Source organism: Aquarana catesbeiana, linkage group LG05, assembly GCF_042186555.1.
Source record: "Aquarana catesbeiana isolate 2022-GZ linkage group LG05, ASM4218655v1, whole genome shotgun sequence".
NCBI lineage: Eukaryota > Metazoa > Chordata > Amphibia > Anura > Ranidae > Aquarana > Aquarana catesbeiana.
In genome coordinates, this window is record NC_133328.1 from 267,550,587 (window position 1) to 267,572,477 (window position 21,891).

The window sequence follows — 21,891 nt, forward strand, 5'->3', positions numbered from 1 at the left end:
AATTTTACTGATTCGATAAGGCCCCTTTCACAGGGGCGGACCAATTGTTTTTCTAGACAGACCTGATCAGACCATCCATTGCCCTCTATGGAGTAGCGAGCGTCAACGGATATGTGTCTGTTGACACCCATCGACATCCAATTCGATCCTATCTGCTAAAAACAAACGGATGGGGATACGTTCCCATTCATCTGGCAGATCGCATCGGATGACAGTCGGGTGTAAACAGACAGGCGGTCCGTTTAAATATGACCACCTAAAGAGGAGAGCGGGCCGTGTCTGTGTCCATAAGCAGAGCAGACACGGACCAGCCATCTGCCTGTGGCCTTAGGCTGGACATACATTATACAATTTTCGTATTCAATTTCCTTCAGATTACTCTTCAACTATGTAGTCCAAGAGCCTGCCTGATTGCATACAAATTGAAAGATTTTAGGTTTGACCTCATATTATATAGTTTTAGTAAATCTAAAGGAAAATTGTACAATAATATTGTATGGCCAGCCTTCGTCTCTGAAGTAGTTTAACCACTTCAGCCCCGGAAGGATTTACCCACTTCCTTACTAGGCCACTTTTTGCGATACGGCACTGCGTCGCTTTAACTGACAATTGCACGGTCGTGCGATGTTGTACACAAGCAAAATTGATATCCTTTTTTTCCCACAAATAGAGATTTTTTTTGTGGTATTTTATCACCGCTGCGGTTTTTATTTTTTGAGTTATAAACAAAAATAGACAATTTTGAAAAAAAAAAATATATATTTTTTACTTTTTGCTATAATAAATATCCCCCCCAAAAAACTGAATTTCTTCCTCAGTTTAGGCCAATATGTATTCTACATATTCTTGTTAAAAAAAATCCCAATTAGCATATACTGGTTTGCGCAAAAGTTATCGCGCCTACAAAATAGGGGATAGATTTATGGCATTTGACAGTGCTATAAAAATGCACTGATTACTGTATAAATTACACTAGCAGGGATGATCGAAAATTTAAATGTTCCCTAGGGAGGTGCTTTCTAACTGTGGGGGGAGTGGACTGAGAGTACAGAGATCGCTGTTCCTAATCACTAGGAACAGGCAATCACTGAACTCCCCTGACATAACGGGGATCTGCTTTGTTTACACTGGCAGATCCCCGTTCTGCCTGTCTGTGGAGTGATCGCAGGTGGCTGTTGAGTCCGTCAGCCCCGATGATTGGCTCCCCCGCTAGCGAATGGCGCGTGTGCCCACAGATCTGTGTACGCGCCCGACGTACACCTACGGCGATACGCGCAGCTGAGCCAACCTGCCGCAGTATAACTGCGGCGGCTGGTCGGCAAGCAGTTAAAAACAAAGTAAATATTTTTATATACTGTACATGGAAAAATATTCGGTGTGTTTGTCCCCATGCTAGCACTATATATCCATCTAAATATGATGTAAGCAAGTATTTGAAAATTTGCACAGTAGAGAAGAAAAAAGGGATCACTGACGCAGTTGGCCAGCTTGAACACCAAGAATCTCTGTTTTTAAGCAAAAGCATGAACTACTGACTTGCCTTTCCCCAGTTAAGGTAGGCACTCAGACAAGAGCCAACATCATCCTTTGCCAAGTTCTTCAATACAGCCTGTATTGCTTTACTGACAACTCCATATGTAGAAAAGATATCATTCCATGAGCTCACAATGAACAGTAGCAATCTGTCAGGGTCTGGAAATTCTAAACAAGGACACAAATAGAAAATTAATCAATTCTTTAAACACGGTCATATTTCACAACAGCCACATGTGACTAAAAATACAGTTTAAGGGTCTAATGACATCTCTGCACTTTAGGAGTGTTCTTAACTTCACCTCACAAAAAGAGAAATTGCATCTTCAATATTAATCAACTAATACAATGAACAAAATACATATATTAACCACTTCGTCTCCAGCACCCATACGCACCTTATGGATCAGATAAATTTTTACAATTCTTCCAAGGGCCCGCTGATTCAGTAAATTTGTCATTACTCACCATATTAAAATAAAACATATCTTTGTTTTGGTACAGGAAGACTTTTTGACACGGGTCTTCTAATTAGACCAGCATTCATTCTAGGTGTTATTTTACATAAAAAAGTGTATAATTTGTTTTGTTTCTCACAAAACGAAATGTTTTTTTTTAAATATCAGCAAAATGTAATACCTAAAGCATCCATTCTGAACCAGGGTTCTGTGGAACCCTAGGGCTCTTTAGGAAGTTCCTAGAGGTTATTTGAGCTGTGACCAACTATCCATTTAACCGTGCCTTAATAGTTTTGGTGCCAGTGCCACCTGGCAGAGCCAGTTGAAGGACACCAATGATTATTAAGGATGTCTGTAAAGGTGGCCATTCTGTCCACCAGTATAAGGGAGACCTTCTTTCCACAGGCCACCAATGTAAGTGGCATTTTCCCACTGACCCCAATCCCCACACAACCAATTAATTGGTTTTAGCAGGGGTTACACAAGTGGTATTTCAAAAGGTTCTCTGGGGTAAAAAGGTTGAGAACAGCTGACCTAAAGGAGGAAGGGCAAGGAGGAGTTAATTAGGGCTGATTAGTACTATGCCACTGCAATCAGATGCTGCTAGTTTTCAGAATGACAGTCAGCAGCACTCAACCCATTTCCTCTGTGACAAGGCTGTGATGGACCCACACATACACTGTAAATGGGAACCATTTATATTACAAAAAAGACCCGTGTTCAGGAATAACATTCATTAATGCATTCGAGAAGAGGATGGACCTGTGATGTCATTTACCAGAAGACATTTGAGTATATAAATATGCATGCACGCACACTGTATAAATAGAAATTATTTGAAAGAAAAAAAAAACCCTTATTGAGGATTCATTCACTCTGCAAGCTAACAGACCTGATTAAACCCCCCTTCTCTTCTGTAGTACAATGCATTTCTGATGAGGTCACTAGCTGTTCCCATTGCACATGTCCTTGGACATGGCTTAAAATAGGGTGCTGGAGAAGCTGCCAGCAGGTTCACTGGGCGTCAGCATAGATAAGAGCATTTGTCAACAGTACACCTTGGATCTGTAATCAATATTCCAAATGCTTATTTAAAGTACTCACATCACAAAAAGTGCAGATGCAATGTTTTAATGCCATGCAGGATCTTACATGCCTGATGAAGAGGTCCTGTGTGGCCTTAAAATCTTGCACCTACACTTTTTGTGATGTTATCACTTTAACCAGTTCTCGCCCAGCCTATACTCAAATGATGGCTAGGCGGGACCTTTATCGTTCCACGTGGACGTCATATGATGTCCTCCTGGAATAGGCCACACTGCGGTGCGATTTGTCACCGGTTGTGTCCGCCGCACACAGCACATCACTGTACTGGGCCGCTGCAGGTACAATGTGATCGCTGTGATCAATCACAACAGATTACATGACAATTGTAAACAATGGATGACTTCCTTTCACGCTATTTATTGTGTACAAATGTGTTGCTAGCTGTGGCCATTCACAGCTAATCACAACAATACACACTGAATGAATCAATTTCAGTAAAAATGATTGCTTATGACAGTGATTTTCACTGTCAAAAGCAATAATAATGTGCAAAAAAACCTGATCAGTTCCCAAGGCAGCACTGTATTACTCTGGCCAAAAAAATCAAAAACAAAAAAAACAAAAAAAAAATATATATATATATATATATATATATATATATATATATATATATATATATATATATATATATATATATATATATATATATATATATATTTTTTTTTTTTTTTTTTTTACATACTGTCATCAGTCAGTGTTCCTGTTCACTGCCACACCAGTTATATGATGGGTCATTTGGGGGATATTTGTACTGTCCTGGCGTTTGACGCCTCAAGAAACAAGACAGGACATCAGAATATGTACATCATAGTCTTGTTTCTAACTTTTCTACAGACTAAATAATAAACACTGATTCGGGCTATTTTCACCAAAGAAATGGAGTGGCCAGAATACAGTTTGGCCTAAATTTAACAAGATTACTTATTTGCAAACTTTTATAATACAAATTAAGAAAATCATGTTTTGTTTTTTTTCAAAAGTTTGTCTTTTTTCTGTTTATTTAGCGAAAAATAAAAAACCCAGTGGTGAGTAAATACCACCAAAAGAAAGCTATTTGTATGACAAAAATTTCATATGGGTGTAGTGTTGCATGACCACGCATTTGTCAATGTCATGCATGTCTCATTAAAGAGAACCTAATATTTGTATGTCCGTACTAAGGTAGAAAAAAAGTGTCTATTAAATTGTAGTTCTGCAATAAGTGGAGGACCGTCAGTTTGAGACCTCTGCCTTAAAGTATACAATTCATACATATATACCAGGGATATGCAATTAGCGGACCTCCAGCTGTTGCAAAACTACAAGTCCCATCATGCCTCTGCCTCTGGGTGTCATGCTTGTGGCTGTCAGAGTCTTGCTATGCCTCATGGGACTTGTAGTTCTGCAACAGCTGGAGGTCTGCTAACTGCATATCCCTGATATACACCATAAGTCATAAAAATGATTAGTTTATAAGATTCAGCTGTGCAAAAAATCATCAAAGTCATTCCAACAATGTGAAATAGTGCTTTCTTCAAAGTGCAATCATTGCTGCAAATCTTCTTCTGTGTGATAAGATGCCATGCTCCTCTTTTGTGCCCTCACTCACCAAACAATTAGTGTAAATGCGCCTGTCACAGATGAGTGCTCAGATATCGTTTCTCCAGCTCCTCCACATATTATGAGTGTTAAATACACCACTTTGAAGAAAGCACTATTGCACTTTGTTGGGAGGACTTAGATGATTTTTTGCACAACAGAATGTTACCAACTAACAATTTATGATGTATATGTATTAATCGTATAATTTAAGGGGACAGCGCTGGGGACTTGCATATACATTAAAAAGAGAACCTGTCACCAAAAAAATCATCACATATGTGATGACATTTTTTTCTCAATTGCAAAAAAAACAGAGTTATACCCAAGCTCATAAACCCCCCCCTTCCCAAAAATTTGAGTCCCCCTACATTTACGCACCTATGAACGTAAACGTACACGTCAGGGGCGCCTAGCAATAAAAACTTTGATTGCAATGAGCAATAATTCTAGCAAAAGACCTCCTCCGTAACACTAAACTGATGACCTATAGCAGGGCTCAAAATTTCAAGTTCTGAGCTACTAGTCAGGCCTTAAGGGTTACTCGCCACCAGTTGCCCCACCCAACCCCAACTTTATCAGTACCCATCAGTGCAGCCTCACCTGGGCTCATCAATGCAACCTCACCTGTGCCCAACATTGCAACCTACCTGTGCCCAACAATGCAGCCTTGTCTGTGCCCATCAATGCAGCCCACCTGTGCCCATCAATGCAGCCCATCTGTGCCCAACAATGTTGCCCACCTGTGTCCAACAATGCAGCCTCACCTGTGCCCAAAAATGCAGCCTACCCGTGCCCATCAATGCAGCCTACCCGTGCCCATCAATGCAGCCTACCCGTGCCCATCAATGCAGCCTACCCGTGCCCAGCAATGCAGCCTCAGCTGTGCCCAGCAATGCAGCCTCAGCTGTGCCCAGCAATGCAGCCTCAGCTGTGCCCAGCAATGCAGCCTCAGCTGTGCCCAGCAATGCAGCCTCAGCTGTGCCCAGCAATGCAGCCTCAGCTGTCCAGGGGAAGAGAGAAAGAGGATTGCAGGCTGGATCATCAGAAAGCAGGGAACATCGCTGTAACAGCTTTCATTTGAATTGCCGCGTGTTCCCGCCGCCAGCCATCACATACAGCCCCGCCTCCTGGCCCAGGTACTTTGAGATACGTCACACGTCCCAGCATTGGACGAATGATCTGTCTATCAAAGTACCCGGGCCAGAAGGCTAGGCTGTATTGGACAGTAAGAGCGGGGAACACACAGCAATGCAAATGAAAGCCGTTACAGCGATATTCCCCTCTCTCACTTATAATCCGGCCTCCTGCTCTCCTTTCTCTTCCCCCATAAACTGATGACCTATAGCAGGGCTCAAAATTTCAAGTCCTGAGCTACTATCCAGGCCTTAAGTGTTACTCGCCACCAGTTGCCCCAACGAATCGATTCTAGGGCCATATCCCACTGATCCCCGTCAATATCTCCAATGTCTGCCATCCATTGAGCTCTACATTTCAAAGAGGCATGATCCTGTATAGAAGGCAATAGCACTGAATACACTTTAAAGATTAGGCCCTTCTTGACATCCGCCAAAAGGATCCAGCAACAGAAGAGGTAAACACATCTAGAGGGAGTGTTTGTTTCTGTATCTGCAAAGCATTCAAGCAGGATTTGAATTTCCACACGCATGTATGGGAATGCAAAACCCATTTGAAGCAAACAAAAGCTAGTCTACACAGGTCCTTACTCTGATTTTACAATTAGCACACATCTTTAACCACTTCAGCCCCGAAAGGATTTACCCCCTTCCTGACCAGAGCATTTTTTGCGAAACGGCACTGCGTCACTTTAACTGACAATTGCGCGGTCGTGCGACGTTACACCTAAACAAAATTGACGTTCTTTTTTACCCACAAATAGAGCTTTCTTTTGGGAGGTATTTGATCAGTTCTGCGGTTTTTATTTTTTGCGCTATAAACAAAAAAAAAAGCGACAATTTTGAAAAATTAAGCAATATTTTTACTTTTTGCTATAATAAACATCCCCCAAAAATATATAAAAAAAGCTAATTTCTTTATCAGTTTAGGCCGATATGTATTCTTCTACATATTTTTGGTAAAAAAAAAAATCACAATAAGAGTATATTGTTTGGTTTGCGCAACCATTATAGCATCTACAAAATAGGAGATAGATTTATGGCATTTTTATTATAATTTTTTTTTTATTAGTAATGGCGGCAATCTGCAATTTTTATCGTGATAGCGACATTATGGCAGACACATTGGACACTTTTGACACTATTTTGGGACCATTGTCATTTATACAGCGATCAGTGCTATAAAAATGCACAGATTACTGTGTAAATGACACTGGCAAGGAAGGGGTTAAACACTAGGGGTGATCAAGGGGTTAGGTGTGTTCTAGGGAGTGATGGGCTCACTACAACATGACAGATATCACTGCTCCTGATGACAGGGAGCAGTAGATCTCTGTCATGTTGCTAGGCAGAACAGGGAAATGCCTTGTTTACATAGGCATCTCCCCATTCTGCTGCTCCGTGACACGATCACGGGCCCCCGGCAGACAGAGTCTGCAGGACCCGCGGGCACGGTCACGGAGTACGTTGCAGGCGCACACGTGCCGCCTACAATGCCGCAATTTAAAGGGGATGTACATGTACGCCCATTTGCCCAGCCGTGCCCTTGCGCTACAGATATATAGTATAATCACTTTTTCTTTATTAAGACAAATTTCAACATACAACATAGAAATACACATTGCACAATATATCTATATAAATCGTTTCATTAACATAAACCAAACTCAATTTGTGCAAAACATTATTCAAAGTATAAGAAGGGGGCTTTACAGCACCCTATTACATGTGTCAAACAACCTACAATACAAGAAAAAATAAAAAAATAAAAAAAAAAAAGTAATAAAAAATATATAAATAATAATAAAAAAAAAAGTGTATCATTTTGAAATACTATTTTCGTGTCCTATCATGTTTAGTGATTTAATCCAATATAATCTCACGCTACTATTTCATTTTTTATACTTCTGCACCTTTCATTTCAATCTACCCTTCTTTATGTGATTCCATTACGTGTTGCCCATCCTGTGCCTAATTTACTAATATAACATATCCTCCTCCTTTAATGACATCAATGATCTCTCCACTGTGCCTCCCAGAGGAGAAGGAAAAACATTAAATTAAAAAAAAAAAAAAACACAAAAAAACAACAAAAAAAAAAAACCCAACTCCTCCCAATTCCCCCCCACCAGATGCATCTCATAGACTATCCGATCCATAATGCAGCATTGCCCCCAAAAGGGTTTAATCCACTCCTATTTCTGAGGAGTAATACAGCCATCCTGCTCGTGTATCTTTAAATTTATTCTATTGGTCTTTAACCATATGCATCCATCTTTCTGCTTCCATTATTTTTTCTACCTCCCTTTTCCAATCCATAATAGTGGGACATCCAGACTGTTTCCAAAATCTAGGTATCAATATTTTGGCTGCATTTAGCAAATGGGGAGTAATGCTTCTCTTATAAAACTTGGCAGATGGCATCCCATGAAAAAGAAAATGTAATGGAGAGAATTTTATGCTACAGATATATTGTAATTTAAAGTGATTGTAAAGTCTTTTTTTTTTTTTTTTTTTTTTTTTTTTTTTTTAGTTAAAAATAAATATGTTATACTTACCTGCCCTGTGGAATGGTTTTGTACAGAGCAGCCCAGATCCTTACTTTTCTCGGGGGTCCCTCTTCGGTGCTCCTGGCCCCTCCCTTCTGTTTAGTGTCCCCACAGCAAGCGGCTTGCTATGGGGGCACCAGAGCCGAGATACAGCTTCCTATATTCATTCAGACATGGAGCTATGGCCGGCTCTGCCCTACTTTCTCTCTTCATTGGCTGACTGACTGGGAGCCAATGGCCCCCGTGCTGCTGTTTCAGCCAATGAGGGGAGACCCGGCCAGCCAAGTGTCTCGTGCAACATTGCTGGATCTAGAGGAATCTCCGGTAAGTATTAGGGAGGCTGAGAGGGGCTGCTGCACACAGAAGGCTTTTTATCTTAATGCAAATAATGCATTAAGAATGAAAACCTTCTGCCTTTACTACCAACAGAGTTGTAATTTTCTTTAAAATTTATTTCAACATGGAAACCTGGAGGCCTTCTGTACACACTTCCCCAGAAATGTAATTTTCTGCTTGTGTGATTGACTCACCGATTTTTCCAGAAGTCTGCACTAAAATATAAGCCAGATTTTAGACATCCTCTGTAAAATTAATTTTTGGTGAGTTACTTCCAAAGGGTTATTTACTTTATAGTTACATATAGTTACATAGTAGGTGAGGTGGAAAAAAGACATAAGTCCATCAAGTCCAACCTATGTGTGTGATTATATGTCAGTATTACCTTGTATATCCCTGTATGTCGTGGTCGTTTAGGTGCTTATCTAATAGTTTCTTGAAACTATCGATGCTCCCCGCTGAGACCACCGTCTGTGGAAGGGAATTCCACATCCTTGTCGCTCCTACAGTAAAGAACCCTCTACGTAGTTTAAGGTTAAACCTTTTTTCTTCTAATTTTAATGAGTGGCCACAAGTCTTGTTAAACTCCCTTCAAATAGTGATGCAGACCTTGCAACTTTCCTCATTAGAACACTGCAAGCACATCAGCTGAATATTGAATCATAGTCACTACCATTAAAGTGGTTGTAAGCCATTGAGTGAGTTTTTTTTTTTCTTACCTGCAAGGTAAAGGCATAATGTGCTAGTATGCATAGCATACTAGCACATGCATAGCATACTAGCACAAAATGTGAAACTCACCTGAAAACAAAGCATTCCAGCGATGTGAGGTCACCGCTGGAGGCCGCTTCCATCTTCACCTGTCTCCTTTCCGAGTCCGTGGACTCCGGCTGTGTTACTGGCCGGAGCCGAAATGATGCCACACCCACTCATGCGCGGGGAACTGACGTACAAGTGGCCATTCCTTCAGGGCGCATGCGCCCATGTCATTGGTTGCATATATAGTAAATATCGCCTAAACGGTGCACGTTTAGGAGATATTTACAGTACCTATAGGCAAGCCTTATTATAGGCTTACCTAAAGGTACAAGTCAGAGATGGAAGTTTACTTCCACTTTAAGATTCAGTCTGTACACAGCAGCCAGTTATTCCTTCAGAGGAGAAACAGGTAAAAATTGGCAACAAAAAATGTTAAAATCCATGCAATGTACATCGATCACCCAGACAGAATTTTTTTTCTCAACAAAAGTGGAGTTACTCTTTAAATTAAAAAAAAAAAAACATATACAACAATACCTTCTTTAAGTATACTAAAACAGAGAATCCGTGCCCTTTCAATATCTCCGAGCTGACGACACAATCCCACATAAACCCTGCAAAGGGCCTGAAGATATGTTGGGGCTATTGATCTCTTTCCAGTCCTGATTTTTTTTAAAACAACTTGAAGAAAACGATCTGCTAAACTCTACATGCAGAGAGGGAAGAAAAAAATAAAAACAGAAAATTTACAATGTAGCAAATTAAAATATCCAAGCTACCTAACCTCAGCTACCCAGTCTCTTTTTGGGTCTCACAACAAATGTCTCCTAAGCAGACTTTAAAGGAGATGTTTAGCTGCACTTCACCTATGGATCATAGGGGTGCAGTTCGTTCTGCACTCATGTGACCCATTTTCAGCAGACAGTGGCTTTAGCTTTGATGTCACAGAGTTGGTCCAGGCACTGAATAGAGCCTGATGATACGGCCGGGATCCATCCAGATGCCTGGACCATCAGCTGGCTCAGACTATCAGCTAACCAATTTTAAGGATATTTTCAAACTAATGTTGACGGTTTGGTTAAGGTATTTTCCATTTGATGTGCTCATAAGTACTTTATTCCAGTTATTTCAGACAGCAACAAGGAAAAAAAAAAAGAAAAAAAAGCACAGGATGCAAAGTACCCTGTACCTACTAGCCACTTTTGCAAAGTGGAAATCCTGACATAAATGTATTCCCTTTAATTCCATGGCTGAGAAACTCAGAACATGCAGAGAGGACCTCAGAAAAGCACTCTTGATGGAACATAAAAATATCTCAAATGTTTAAAATGGAATTATTATTCACAAGATAATTGAGCAGGTAAACTCTTAGCCCTTAAATTGTATCAACACCAAACTAAAACTAAATTTGCCAGCTTTTCCCACCATACTACTAACAAGCCTGTTTTTAATCCACAAGATGTTGCAGATACCTCTTGTGAATATTACGAGTCCTTAGATAATTTAAAGATTCTGAGAACCCACAACCTACTACAGATCTTATTGTTAACTTCTTAGACAAAATTAATTTACCAGTAGTGGACTCAGCTCCCCTCTCTAAGCTCAATAGACCCACTTCTGAAAAAGAAGTTAGAAAACTAATCAAATCGCTACACTTAAATAAATCCCATGGTGTTAACAGATTTTAAGCAGAATACTAGAAAATTTACAGAGATGTTCTGGTACCCCAGCTTTCCTCAGTGGTTAATTTTGCAGCATTATTCAGTAGTTTTCCTGAAGAAATGCCACAAGTGGATATGTTGACCTTACCAAAACCAAGTAAAGCTCATATGCATCCACAAAATTTTAGACCTATCTTGCTTCTGAAATATATGCAAAATTTTAGCAAATTGGTTATTGAAAGTTACTACAATTTTGGTTTAGACCAAGTTGGTTTTGTGAAGGGGAGACAGGCGCCAGATGGCCAGATGCTGAAACTGTATAGGTTTGTGGAGTCCTGAAGAATGTATTCGCGGCTTCGTGCCTTGGATGCAGAGAAGGAATTAGACAGAATCCATTGGAAGTACTTAGCTTGACTTTGCAAAAATTTGGAATATGAGATTTTGTGTATTCAGCTATTAGGTCTCTTTACAATTCACCTTCGGCACAGGTTTACGCATCCGGTTTACTATATCAGAACTTTTACACCTCTAATGAAACCCATCAGGGCTTCCTACTGTCCCCTATGATATTTTCTTTACTGTTAGAACCCCTTGCAGAGACCATTATATCATGTTCACTTATATCGGGTATACCTATAGGGGGGATACAACCACATAATAGGTTTATTCATAGATGACATTATTCTGCAGCATGGCGAAAGGGTGGAAGAAAGTACCTGAGTACCGTATAAGGGCTCTAGGCAAAAGGAGTTGTAAAATGTGTGACCTGTAGTGTGACATGACACCCGGTCAACCGCCTGAGACTAAGCTCTAAGTGGTTGAGTTTCAGTTTTAAAAATTTGAAACATTTACACTGTAGAGAACACAACTCAAATATAGCCCCAGTCTTTTACAGTAACGGTCAAAAACATGCAGGGTGACCCTGTCTGACCCGTCCACAATGCTGGATTGTATATAGAAAGTCTAGGGTTTACCTATCTTGGTGGGCATACCCCTGATGGGGTCTTGAGGGACTGGGTTCAATAGCGATGGACCATGGCCCTGGACCTGAACAGCACCCTGCGCCTTACTACACATGTTGTAATAAGTGCTCAGGTGAGCACCCATGCATGTTCCAGTACCCAGTGCAACATTTACAGGCCATCCCCACAGCATGGAGGCTGTGTAGAGCTCCCAACATTTACCAGGGTTTCACAGGTTCAAATATACTGCTTCTGAGGTTAGACAGCGAGGAGTTTACTGAAGAATCTGAAGATAAAATAATAAAAACAGTAGTAGAGGTCCATCACCTAGCACACAACTGAATTTTCATGGAGTGGTGTAGGGTTGTAGGGGAGGCACCCAGTGGATGTGTCCTCAAAAACTTGCCAGTGTCCAATCACCTGAAAATACAAGCCTATACCCCAAGGTTTATGAATACTTTGCCTGTGTCCTGGACTGTATGATTAAGATTGCTAGTTTATTATTTACACGCTAATTTACTTTCATGCTTTAACGTATACATGTACATATTCTTTTGCTTAAAGGGCAAGTTCATCTTTCCTGAAAAAATAAATGCACTTATTTTTGCAAAAAAAAAATGTACATTTTTAATTTTTTTACTGCAGTAGCCTGAAAAGTGGATTAGGGGTGCAATGTCAGGCTCACAAGCCCTGCAGCCTTTTGTCCATACCTCCATATGGGCTGTCTGTTTGAAAGCTATGTTTGGACTTGTGAATCAACTACAAGAGCGCTCATTAGCACCCTTGCAATTCATTCAGAACTACAAGCCATCAGCCGCAGAGGCTGGTGGTACTTGTAGATCAGCAATTCACAGGAAAGTGTGAATACATTATGCAAATGTGTGGGTGGAGCCCTGCAAGGCCATGCTCTTTTTAAAAAGCGCCAGTTGGTGCGAGGAGAGATCCCCTGCCTGCTATTACAATTGGGGGGGGGGGGTTTGACGGAACTGCTGCCAGGAGCTGGAACATGCTGTGTTTCATCTTAAATACGAGTGGAACATGTAATATGAACTTAGCCTTAGACTGGATAAACTAGACGTGATATCAGAAGCTTTAAGACTTACTTTTTTAGAGGTGCTGAATTCATAAATTGCTTCTTTTTCCTCATTCCTCATTACAGGAACTTTGGGAATGGTTCCCACATGGATATGGCTTCTAATTACTGGTAAAAGATCAAAACACAAGTCCTCAATTTTTTTAAGAGCCTTAGTTATAATATCTTCATCGATACTGCTGTCTTTCACAACATCTGGAAGCAGCTCACAATAACCAATATTGTGGCAAGACTCTTGACATTTCTGCACTTCTGTGTCATTGTTTGTAGGTATTGTGGAACAGTTTTTTATAGTTTCTATAACTGGAGACTCTGTGTCTAGTCGAAGCCTTTTGGCACTTCTAGGCATTAGGAAGGCATCAGTAGTTTGTTTACTTGAGGAACCAATGCCCCTGGATTGCTGTTGATTCTCAGAACTGCTCAATTTATCTTTACTACTGTCAACATTTGAAGTGCCCCCAGTTTTTATAAATACTGTAGAAGTGGATGTTATAGATTTGAACCCAGTTATTTGGCTGACAGACAAATTTTTGCCATCTCTAGGCAAACTTCGGCTTAGCTGAACATTACCTTTTAGGATGTTTAATGTTCTTGCTCGTGCAGATAATTCTGGGTACATTGTGTCTAGAATTTTGACAGAATTCTCTTGAACACTGTTTGAAGAGCTACCAGATGCAGAAAGAGGAAATCTTCCTGGCACAGGGAGAGCATGCTTTGGTGTGGTAGCACAAAACTGCAAAGGAGAAGACAAAATTCTTCTGTTTGCTTTCTCAGCAGGTGAAGGGGTGGTAAGTACTGGAGATTTTTGCCTGCGCCCACCAGACAAAGGTGACACTTGTCGTGGAAATGGAGTGCCTGGCAAAGGGGAAATCAAGTCATCAAGAGGAGATGGTAAAGATGAACAACTTGAAGATGATAAAATAGGTGACAGAGGGTGTATACTTTTCGGAGGAGATGCCAACAGAGGACCTAGCAAAGGAGGCAATGGGGGGCCCATTTCTGATCTCACTTTAGCAATAGTTTCTGGTGAGTGATCTGTATTGGTTGATGTATCAGCATTTGAAAGCACAGTTTCTCCCACATGTATATCTTGTAAACTTTGCTCACTTTGAGAAAGCTTTTGTTGGTGGTTTTCTTTAGTTACAGCTTGACAAACAATATTAGAATATTTGACCTTGTGGGACCTGTTACGTTTTGTCCTTTCCTCTATGTTAAAAGCAGTCCTATGAAATGAGTTATTTGAACCACCATGTAGCATTTTTAGATTTCCTCTCATTTTATGTTTTCCAGAAATAACTCTAGGGTCGACTGAATCTTCAGGTCTTTCAAAATTCCATATGAAATTCTTAACTGAAAGTGTTTTTTTGCCCTCATTCTCTATAGTATCAAAGCAGTTTTGCTCAGTGTTAATATTGTCGTATTGAATATTTTCAGATACCAGCTTTTCCTTATGTTTTTCACATTCCTCTAAAATAGTTGTTTCCTTTTCTTTTTCGCAAGAATATTGATCCCTATTTTTTTTACTATTACTTTTGTCATTTTCCGGATCTACAATTAAGTCACCTGTAACCAAAGATACATGCTCCATCAAGATGCCATTTTGAGTTTTTGAAGAAAGAGAGTCATTTTCATAAGTAACACATGCAGCCAAATCACCTGCACATTCTATGTCAGCCATCTGAGTAATTATAGGCTTACATGGAGAGTTTTTTGATTCCAAATGTACATTACAGACTTTCTCCTCTAAACTTTCTGAAGCACTCTTACTATATTTCTTTAAATTCACAGGGTTGTTGGAGACCGCTTTTGCATAGCTGACTTTACGTATCAGAAAATTCTCTTCTTCACTACTATCCAAGGAAACACTACATGCATCTTGATTTGCATCTGTTTCTTTGGTAATTTTATTTATTACCTTAGTTGACTCTGAACACAAGTTAAAAGGTTGCTGTTCTTCTAGAGGGAAAACAGGCATTACTGTAGATTGATTAAACGTCCTAGGAAAGGTGTCACTGTTAGACTGCAAAGAATAAACAGTGTTTGTTTTTTCCAAAGCTGAGTCCAATTCAGCACAAATCTCCTTTTTTTGGTTTATTCCTTTACAAAGATCTTTATTTACAGTATCAAGTTGATCTCGGCTCTCAGTTACGAGGTCTACTGACACTTTAATAAATCCTTGATCACTCAGCTGAGGCATATCTTTTGCAGTCAAAAAAGTTTTTTCTTCCAGTCTACTTGGGTATCCATCAGCACTAGTAGTATCAAAATGTGAAGAAAGTGTGTTATGCAGTAAAAAAGTTGAGTGAGATTGATTGTGCCTAGCAGAACATAATTGGTCAGCAACTGCTTGACTTTGAGAACAGATATCTAGTTGGGTTTCTATAACTGGTTGTATATCTACCACAGCTGCTTTTTGCTCTTTTGAAGAGACCAGTGTGTACAAACTTGAATCAGAGGAACACAGCTGAACTGTCTCTGAACCTATTTTACACTGCTCAGTTACAATGCGGCATGTGCTTGTACTATCTGATTCATCTGCATTATGTGTAGATTCTTTAGCTTTGATTGCATAAGTCTGTAGACTAGTAAGTATCTTTTCTTTACTTTCATCTTCTAATTTCTCCATAGAAAGGTATGTGCTATCCTTGTCAGCAAAGGTTTCAGACAAATGGTTTTCTTTGTCTGCTGTACTAGAATCCAAATAAAATGGTGTTGAGGCTGGCATGATCTCTAAAGAATATTGCGTGTCGTAACTGAGTTCATTGGAGTTTGCTTTGTAACAATGCCCACCCTCTGCAAGTCTTCTCAAAGACAACTTTTGCTCTAGTGAAATATTTGCTTTATGTACAGGTAACTCCTGAATGTGTTTTGGGTCAATTTTATCAGTATAATACTGGTTTATCAACTTCATATCTTCAAACTGTACAACAGGGGCACTGCTTGAATGCCCTGATTTTTCTTTAAGTTCATCGAGAGGTTGCACTGTTTGAGCAGCAACACATATTTCACCATCCATTGAAGTGCCATTATTAGGCTTTCTAATATGAACATCTTCAAAACAACTTATTGACTGTTTGGAGTCTTTAAAGTCTTTGGAATCATTATTAAACTGATGATTAAATTCATTTAAATACATTTCAGGTTGAGAAGATAACAGTAAATTATCTTGACTTCTGTCTATTATGGTATAACTGGAATTATCCATAAGCTTATGTACATTTAAATTGTTGTGAACATGATTTTCTTCAGCACTGGTTATAATGTTGGGAACATGGTTTTCTCCAGCACTATTTATATTATACACCTGCAAAGATTTAATAGATTTGCTTTCATCAGAACACATTTCATCAAGATTACAGTTATGCACAGGAGAATCTTTAGAAAATAACACCCCACTAGCATTTACAGATTGGTTGTGATGGACAGCCATATTACATTTTGCAGAACTTGAACCATCTTCTTTGGAACAATGCAGGTTTTTAATCACCAATCTTTCTGAAATATCCCCATCAACCGGGTTCTCCAGCATGCTGGCCATGTCACCAATTGTACCACTAGAGCTGTGTTTTAGTAATTCAACTTCAGAATTATCAATGAGGTCTGATTTTCTTACAGGAACATTCTGGTTATTATGCCATTCTAAAGAATTTTCAAAGCCATTTTCTCTGTTGACAGCAGAATGCAAAGTGTTCTCCTTTTCTGCTGGATTTTGTTCTGTTAAAACATTTGTTGTCAATGTATTACTGGCAACACCAAAGCTGACTTCAATATGCATTGGAGTTATTTCTTTTTTGTCCGTTTCCATTTCTGTAGTGAGTTCACCCTTATAATTAGAACAAAATTCAGACTGAGATGTGAGGCAATCTTCAACTATAGATATGCTGTCATATTTCACATTTCTTCCAAACTCAACATTTTGTTTACAATTTTCAGTTACATTTCCTGCTTCTGAACATGGGACAAAATTGGTCTGGTCTTGAACACAATTTTGCTTCCTTTCCAGTGTTGTATTGTCTTTTGCTTTATTTTTCTCACCGGAGCCTTCATTATCACTCGAATCTGTAAATTCTCCAAAAACATACTATAAAAGAAAAAAAAGAAGTAAAAATTGTATTATTCATTATGCCATGTCTGCCTAGAAGGCTTGCAGAATACTTAACAGTGCATTAGTGAGGTTGAAGAAATACTCAGTTGTTAGACATATAGCACTAATGAATTAAGAAAAAAAAAAAATCAAAAATGTTATGGGTTCATATTAATAGAATGATCACTCAATAAATCTAAAACAAAACAAAAGCTACCTCACAAAAAAAAAAAAAAAAAAAGTTAGAAAGTGCACTTTTTTTTGCTCATGTGTGCTTTTCTTTTTTTATCCCTGCTCTTCCGTTAAGTTGCTAGGGCAAAGAAAAAAAGCCCTTTGTGCCAAAGTGACCTAAAGCTCACACATGAGCTTCCTCTAGCCCCATGTAATAGTACTAGAACGGTCACATAGTTGGGGGGAGTGAGCCAAGCACTCACTCAAATTCAGAAGTCTTGGGTATTTCACATTGCTCCCAGTGACTGAACAGAGCAAAGTTGAATCAAAGGAAAGGTTAATATACACTATATTGTCAAAAGTATTGGGACATCTGCCTTTACATGCACATGAGCTTTAATGGCATCCCAGTCTTAGTCCGTAGGGTTAAATATTGCGTTGGTTCACCCTTTGCAGCTATAACAGCTTCAACTCTTCTGGGAAGGCTGTCCACATGGTTTAGGAGTGTGTCTATGGGAATGTTTGACCATTCTTCCAGAAGCGCACTTGTGAGGTCAGGCACTGATGTTGGATGAGAAGGCCTGGCTCACGGTCTTCACTCTAATTCATCTCAAAGGTGTTCTATCAGGTTGAGGTCAGGCCAGTCAAGTTCCTCAACCCCAAACTCTCTCATCCATGTCCTTATGGACCTTGCTTTGTGCTCTGGTCCAAATCATTTGGGGGAGGGGGGGATTATGGTTTGGGGGTGTTTTTCAGGGGTTGGGCTTGGCCCCTTTGTTCCAGTGAAGGGAACTCTTAAGGCACCAGCATACCAATACATTTTGGACAATCTCATGCTCCCAACTTTGTGGGAACAGTTTGGGGATGGCCCCTTCCTGTTCCAACATGACTGCACACCAGTGCACAAAGCAAGGTCCATAAAGACATGGATAAGCTAATTTGTGGTGGAGGAACTTGACTGGCCTGCACAGAGTCCTGACCTCAACCTGATAGAACACCTTTGAGATGAATTGGAGCAGAGACTGCGAGCCAGGCCTTCTCGTCCAACATCAGTGCCTGACCTCAAAAATGCACTTTTGGAAAAATGGTCAAAAACATTCCCATAGACACACTCTTAAACCTTGTGGACAGCCATCCCAGAAGTTGAAGTTATAGCTGCAAAGGGTGGGCCAACTCTATATTGAACCCTACAGACTAAGACTGGGATGCCATTAAAGTTCATGTGTGTGTAAAGGCAGGCATCCTAATACTTTTAACAATATAGTGTATCTTCAAGTCCTGACAGCCTCTCGCCACCTCACACTCTGCAGAAACCTGCACTGATTCCAGCTGACAGTGTGGGCAGCCTGCTGCCCTCCCCCACCTCCAATCTCCTGCTAACCTACTCCTCTCTTCAGGTCCTGGCAGCTACTCTTCTCCACCTCACACTGACACATCTCCCACAGCTGATCAGTGATTAATCCTCCCCCAGCCCATGTACCGGTTTTCTACCGCTATATGCAGCTGGATACTGATCGGAATCACTGAGGAACCCCTGCCAGCCCTCTGCACTAGGGGAATGACCCGTAGAGGACAGACTGAAGCTTTGGGCCCCGAATTCCAAGATGATGCAGCAGCCTTCACTGTGAAGGGGACTGGGACCCAAATCGCACAAGCCACCAAAGACCAAGGGTAAGGAAATCCCCAGGGAGATGCTATGTTATGCTCAGAAGCTGTCTGGGCAGCCAGGCAATGATCAGACAGCTCACACTATGGACACTGCACAGAATAATTCTGGTATGCAGGCACAGGCAGCCATCTTAGCTGTTAACTATGGGGAGGAAGAGGATGATCCCTGGCCCACCACAGCTCAGACACTCAGGACATGACTCAGTCCACCCTAGCAGACATACTCAGGGCGGTGAACAACTGCACTGCATCTGTGAACACTTTAAAAGAGCAGTTTGGGGGCTTAAGGGAGGATGTGTCGCTGTTGCGACAGGATTTACAAAAAATCTGTGAGAGAACCACAGGTGTGGAAAGCAGAGTCAGTAAACTGGAAGACTTATTACCCCCCTATATAAAGAGATACCAACAGCATACCAGATGGCAAAGGAAGCTAATGATAGAGTTGAAGACATGGAGAATCGTCTCAGATGAAATCATGTGCGCATAGTGGGTCTTCCTGAGTGGGTGGAAGGAAAGGACTCCACAACTTTCGTGGAGAATTGGTTACTTGAAGTATTTGGCAAAAACATCTTCTCGCCCTTTTTTGCAGTGGAACGCGCTCATAGAGTGCCGACTCGCACCCGCCCCGCCCAGATCCATATTGGCAAAATTACTTCACTACCAGGACAGAGAAATAGTGCTGTGTCAGGCACTGGAGCGTGCCAACATCCAACACAATGGTACCAGACTGTCCTACCCTGACTTCTCCGCGGAGGTGCAGAGACACAGGGCTAAGTTTACAGATGTGAAGCACCGCCTTCAGCTCCTGCAACTGCCGCATGCTATGGCTGTATCCCACCAAGCTCCGGGTTACTGTGAAAGGCCAAGCACAATTTTTTGAGGCCCTAAAGCAGCGAGGGCAAAGAGGAGAGGAAGATTGACCCAGCTTCCAGTCTCCACTGCTTGCTACCTAAAGTTATAACCCATTTTAAATGCTTAAGAAATATACCTGGGTATTCCACACACTAGTTACACAGAGTTCTCTGGCTAGGGGACATGACATTTTTGCAGATCAAGATGAAAGCTACACCACTACTGTTTGATCTACACTACTTGAGAATGCTCAAGTTGAAGCAAGCGAGTGTCAATATAATGACTGATTCTGTCCTATTGGCAGTGTATACCGCTGTTAGCCAACTTTGGTTTACAGTATTTGAAAACCTTTATTTCTTCAGCTGGGGTTCTTCCAGCGTTCTCAAAAGAGGAAAAGATGTGGTTCAACAGTACAAAAGTTTCAAGAGACGTCCGCAGCCTTGCATAGCCGCATGGTTCTTTTTGTTGACTTTTGATACCCTGCTCTATTACTGACTTACCGTGTCCCATAGCGAAGGTACCCATAGTGTCATGGAATATCAGGGGAATCCATTCTCCTCTCAAATGATCTTTATGCATCTTAAAAATTTTAACCCTGGGATATTTTGTTTTCAGGAAACCCAATTAACAGCAAAGACGTGAATTGTTTAAGATACTCCTGGGTGTGGAAAGTACACCACTCTACACATACCTCTTATTTCAGGGGGGTCAGTGTGTTGATTCATGGTGCCCTGGATTACCAGGAGTTTGACAGTAAAATTGACCTGGAAGGTCGTTTTGTTTTCATAAACTATCACCTTGGTTCTTTGACATGTATATTGGCATGTGTTTACATTCCTTCGCCCTTCACTGCAGCGGTGCTACAGCTTCTCATCTCCTATGTGGATGGTAGGCCAGCGGTGCCATTGCTAGTACTGGGGGACTTCAATTGCTGTTTAAATGCCGGCCCCTAGTTCCCCTTACCTCTCCAGGGGTACTCCCTTGGTGAGGTTGTTGCAAGAGGTGGGCTGGGTGGATATCTGGAGACACGAAAACCATAATGTTAAGCAATTTACATATTTTTCTAAAACTCATGGTAGCCTGCCTAGAATTGACCTTGAAGTGAGCAGCTTGAAAGTGCTTCCATTTATCTCCAATTTGATACATAGACCCCGCAGTGTGTCAGATCACTCCTCCTTGGTGACGCACATAACAGTATCCTGGTCAGTTACACTACCCAAAGACCCATGGAAATTTAATGCATTCTCGTTGAAGCTGTTCGCTTCTCCTGAGATGATGGCGGGGGAACATGCGAGAGTTCTTCACATTTCAGGGTCCAGATGTGTCTTGTTTGCAGCAATGGGAGACCTTATCTGAAGGGTTTATTGATAGCGGAAATTAATAAAGTAAAATATGCATCCTCCGCTCTGAAGGTGCTTTGCTGATCTGTCTGACTCTAAGGAGGCGTGGCAGTCTGCCCAATCTGCCCATGAAGCATTTGCTCTCCTCCTCGGCAGAGAAGAGATTCTTTTCGAGACATGCATTTTTTGAGGAAGGGGGGAAAACTGGGCGCCTGTTGGCTATGATTGCTAATGCACACCAAAGATCCCCTTGCCATAGGCGTGATAAAGTCGTTAGTTCACCTGTATTGATTATGCAGGAGTTGGCAGGCTATTATGAATCCCTTTACTGTCCCGGCACTACTTACGCCCAGGAAGACCTTGACCTCTACCTTCACAGTATAGCCTTCGCTGAACTGACGGCGGGCCATCGGGAGGGGTTGTAGGCCCCACTTACCATAGAGGAACTTCAGGAGGCAGTCGGGTCCTTCACTAATTGTGAGGCACCGGGGGAGGATGGGATCCCCATAGAACTATACAAACAATATTCTGAAGTGTCGCTACCACCTTTGCTAAAAGTTTTCAATCAGTCCCTAGAGAGTGGAGCTCTTCCACCCTCTATGTC

At 41.0% G+C, this 21,891-nt stretch overlaps 1 protein-coding gene across 6 annotated transcripts in view; it reads right to left on the reverse strand.

Moving 5' to 3' along the window:
• ICE1 (interactor of little elongation complex ELL subunit 1) overlaps positions 1–21,891 on the reverse strand; it is a 467,878-nt gene that overhangs the window by 123,902 nt on the left and 322,085 nt on the right. For all 6 annotated transcript variants that reach the window (XM_073630761.1, XM_073630760.1, XM_073630759.1 and 3 more), the window contains 3 exons: positions 13,183–17,253; positions 9,994–10,162; positions 1,541–1,701 (listed from right to left, as the gene is read on the reverse strand). In XM_073630761.1, coding sequence (XP_073486862.1) covers positions 1,541–1,701; positions 9,994–10,162; positions 13,183–17,253 — 4,401 coding nt within the window. The remainder of the gene's footprint in view (positions 1–1,540; positions 1,702–9,993; positions 10,163–13,182; positions 17,254–21,891) is intronic.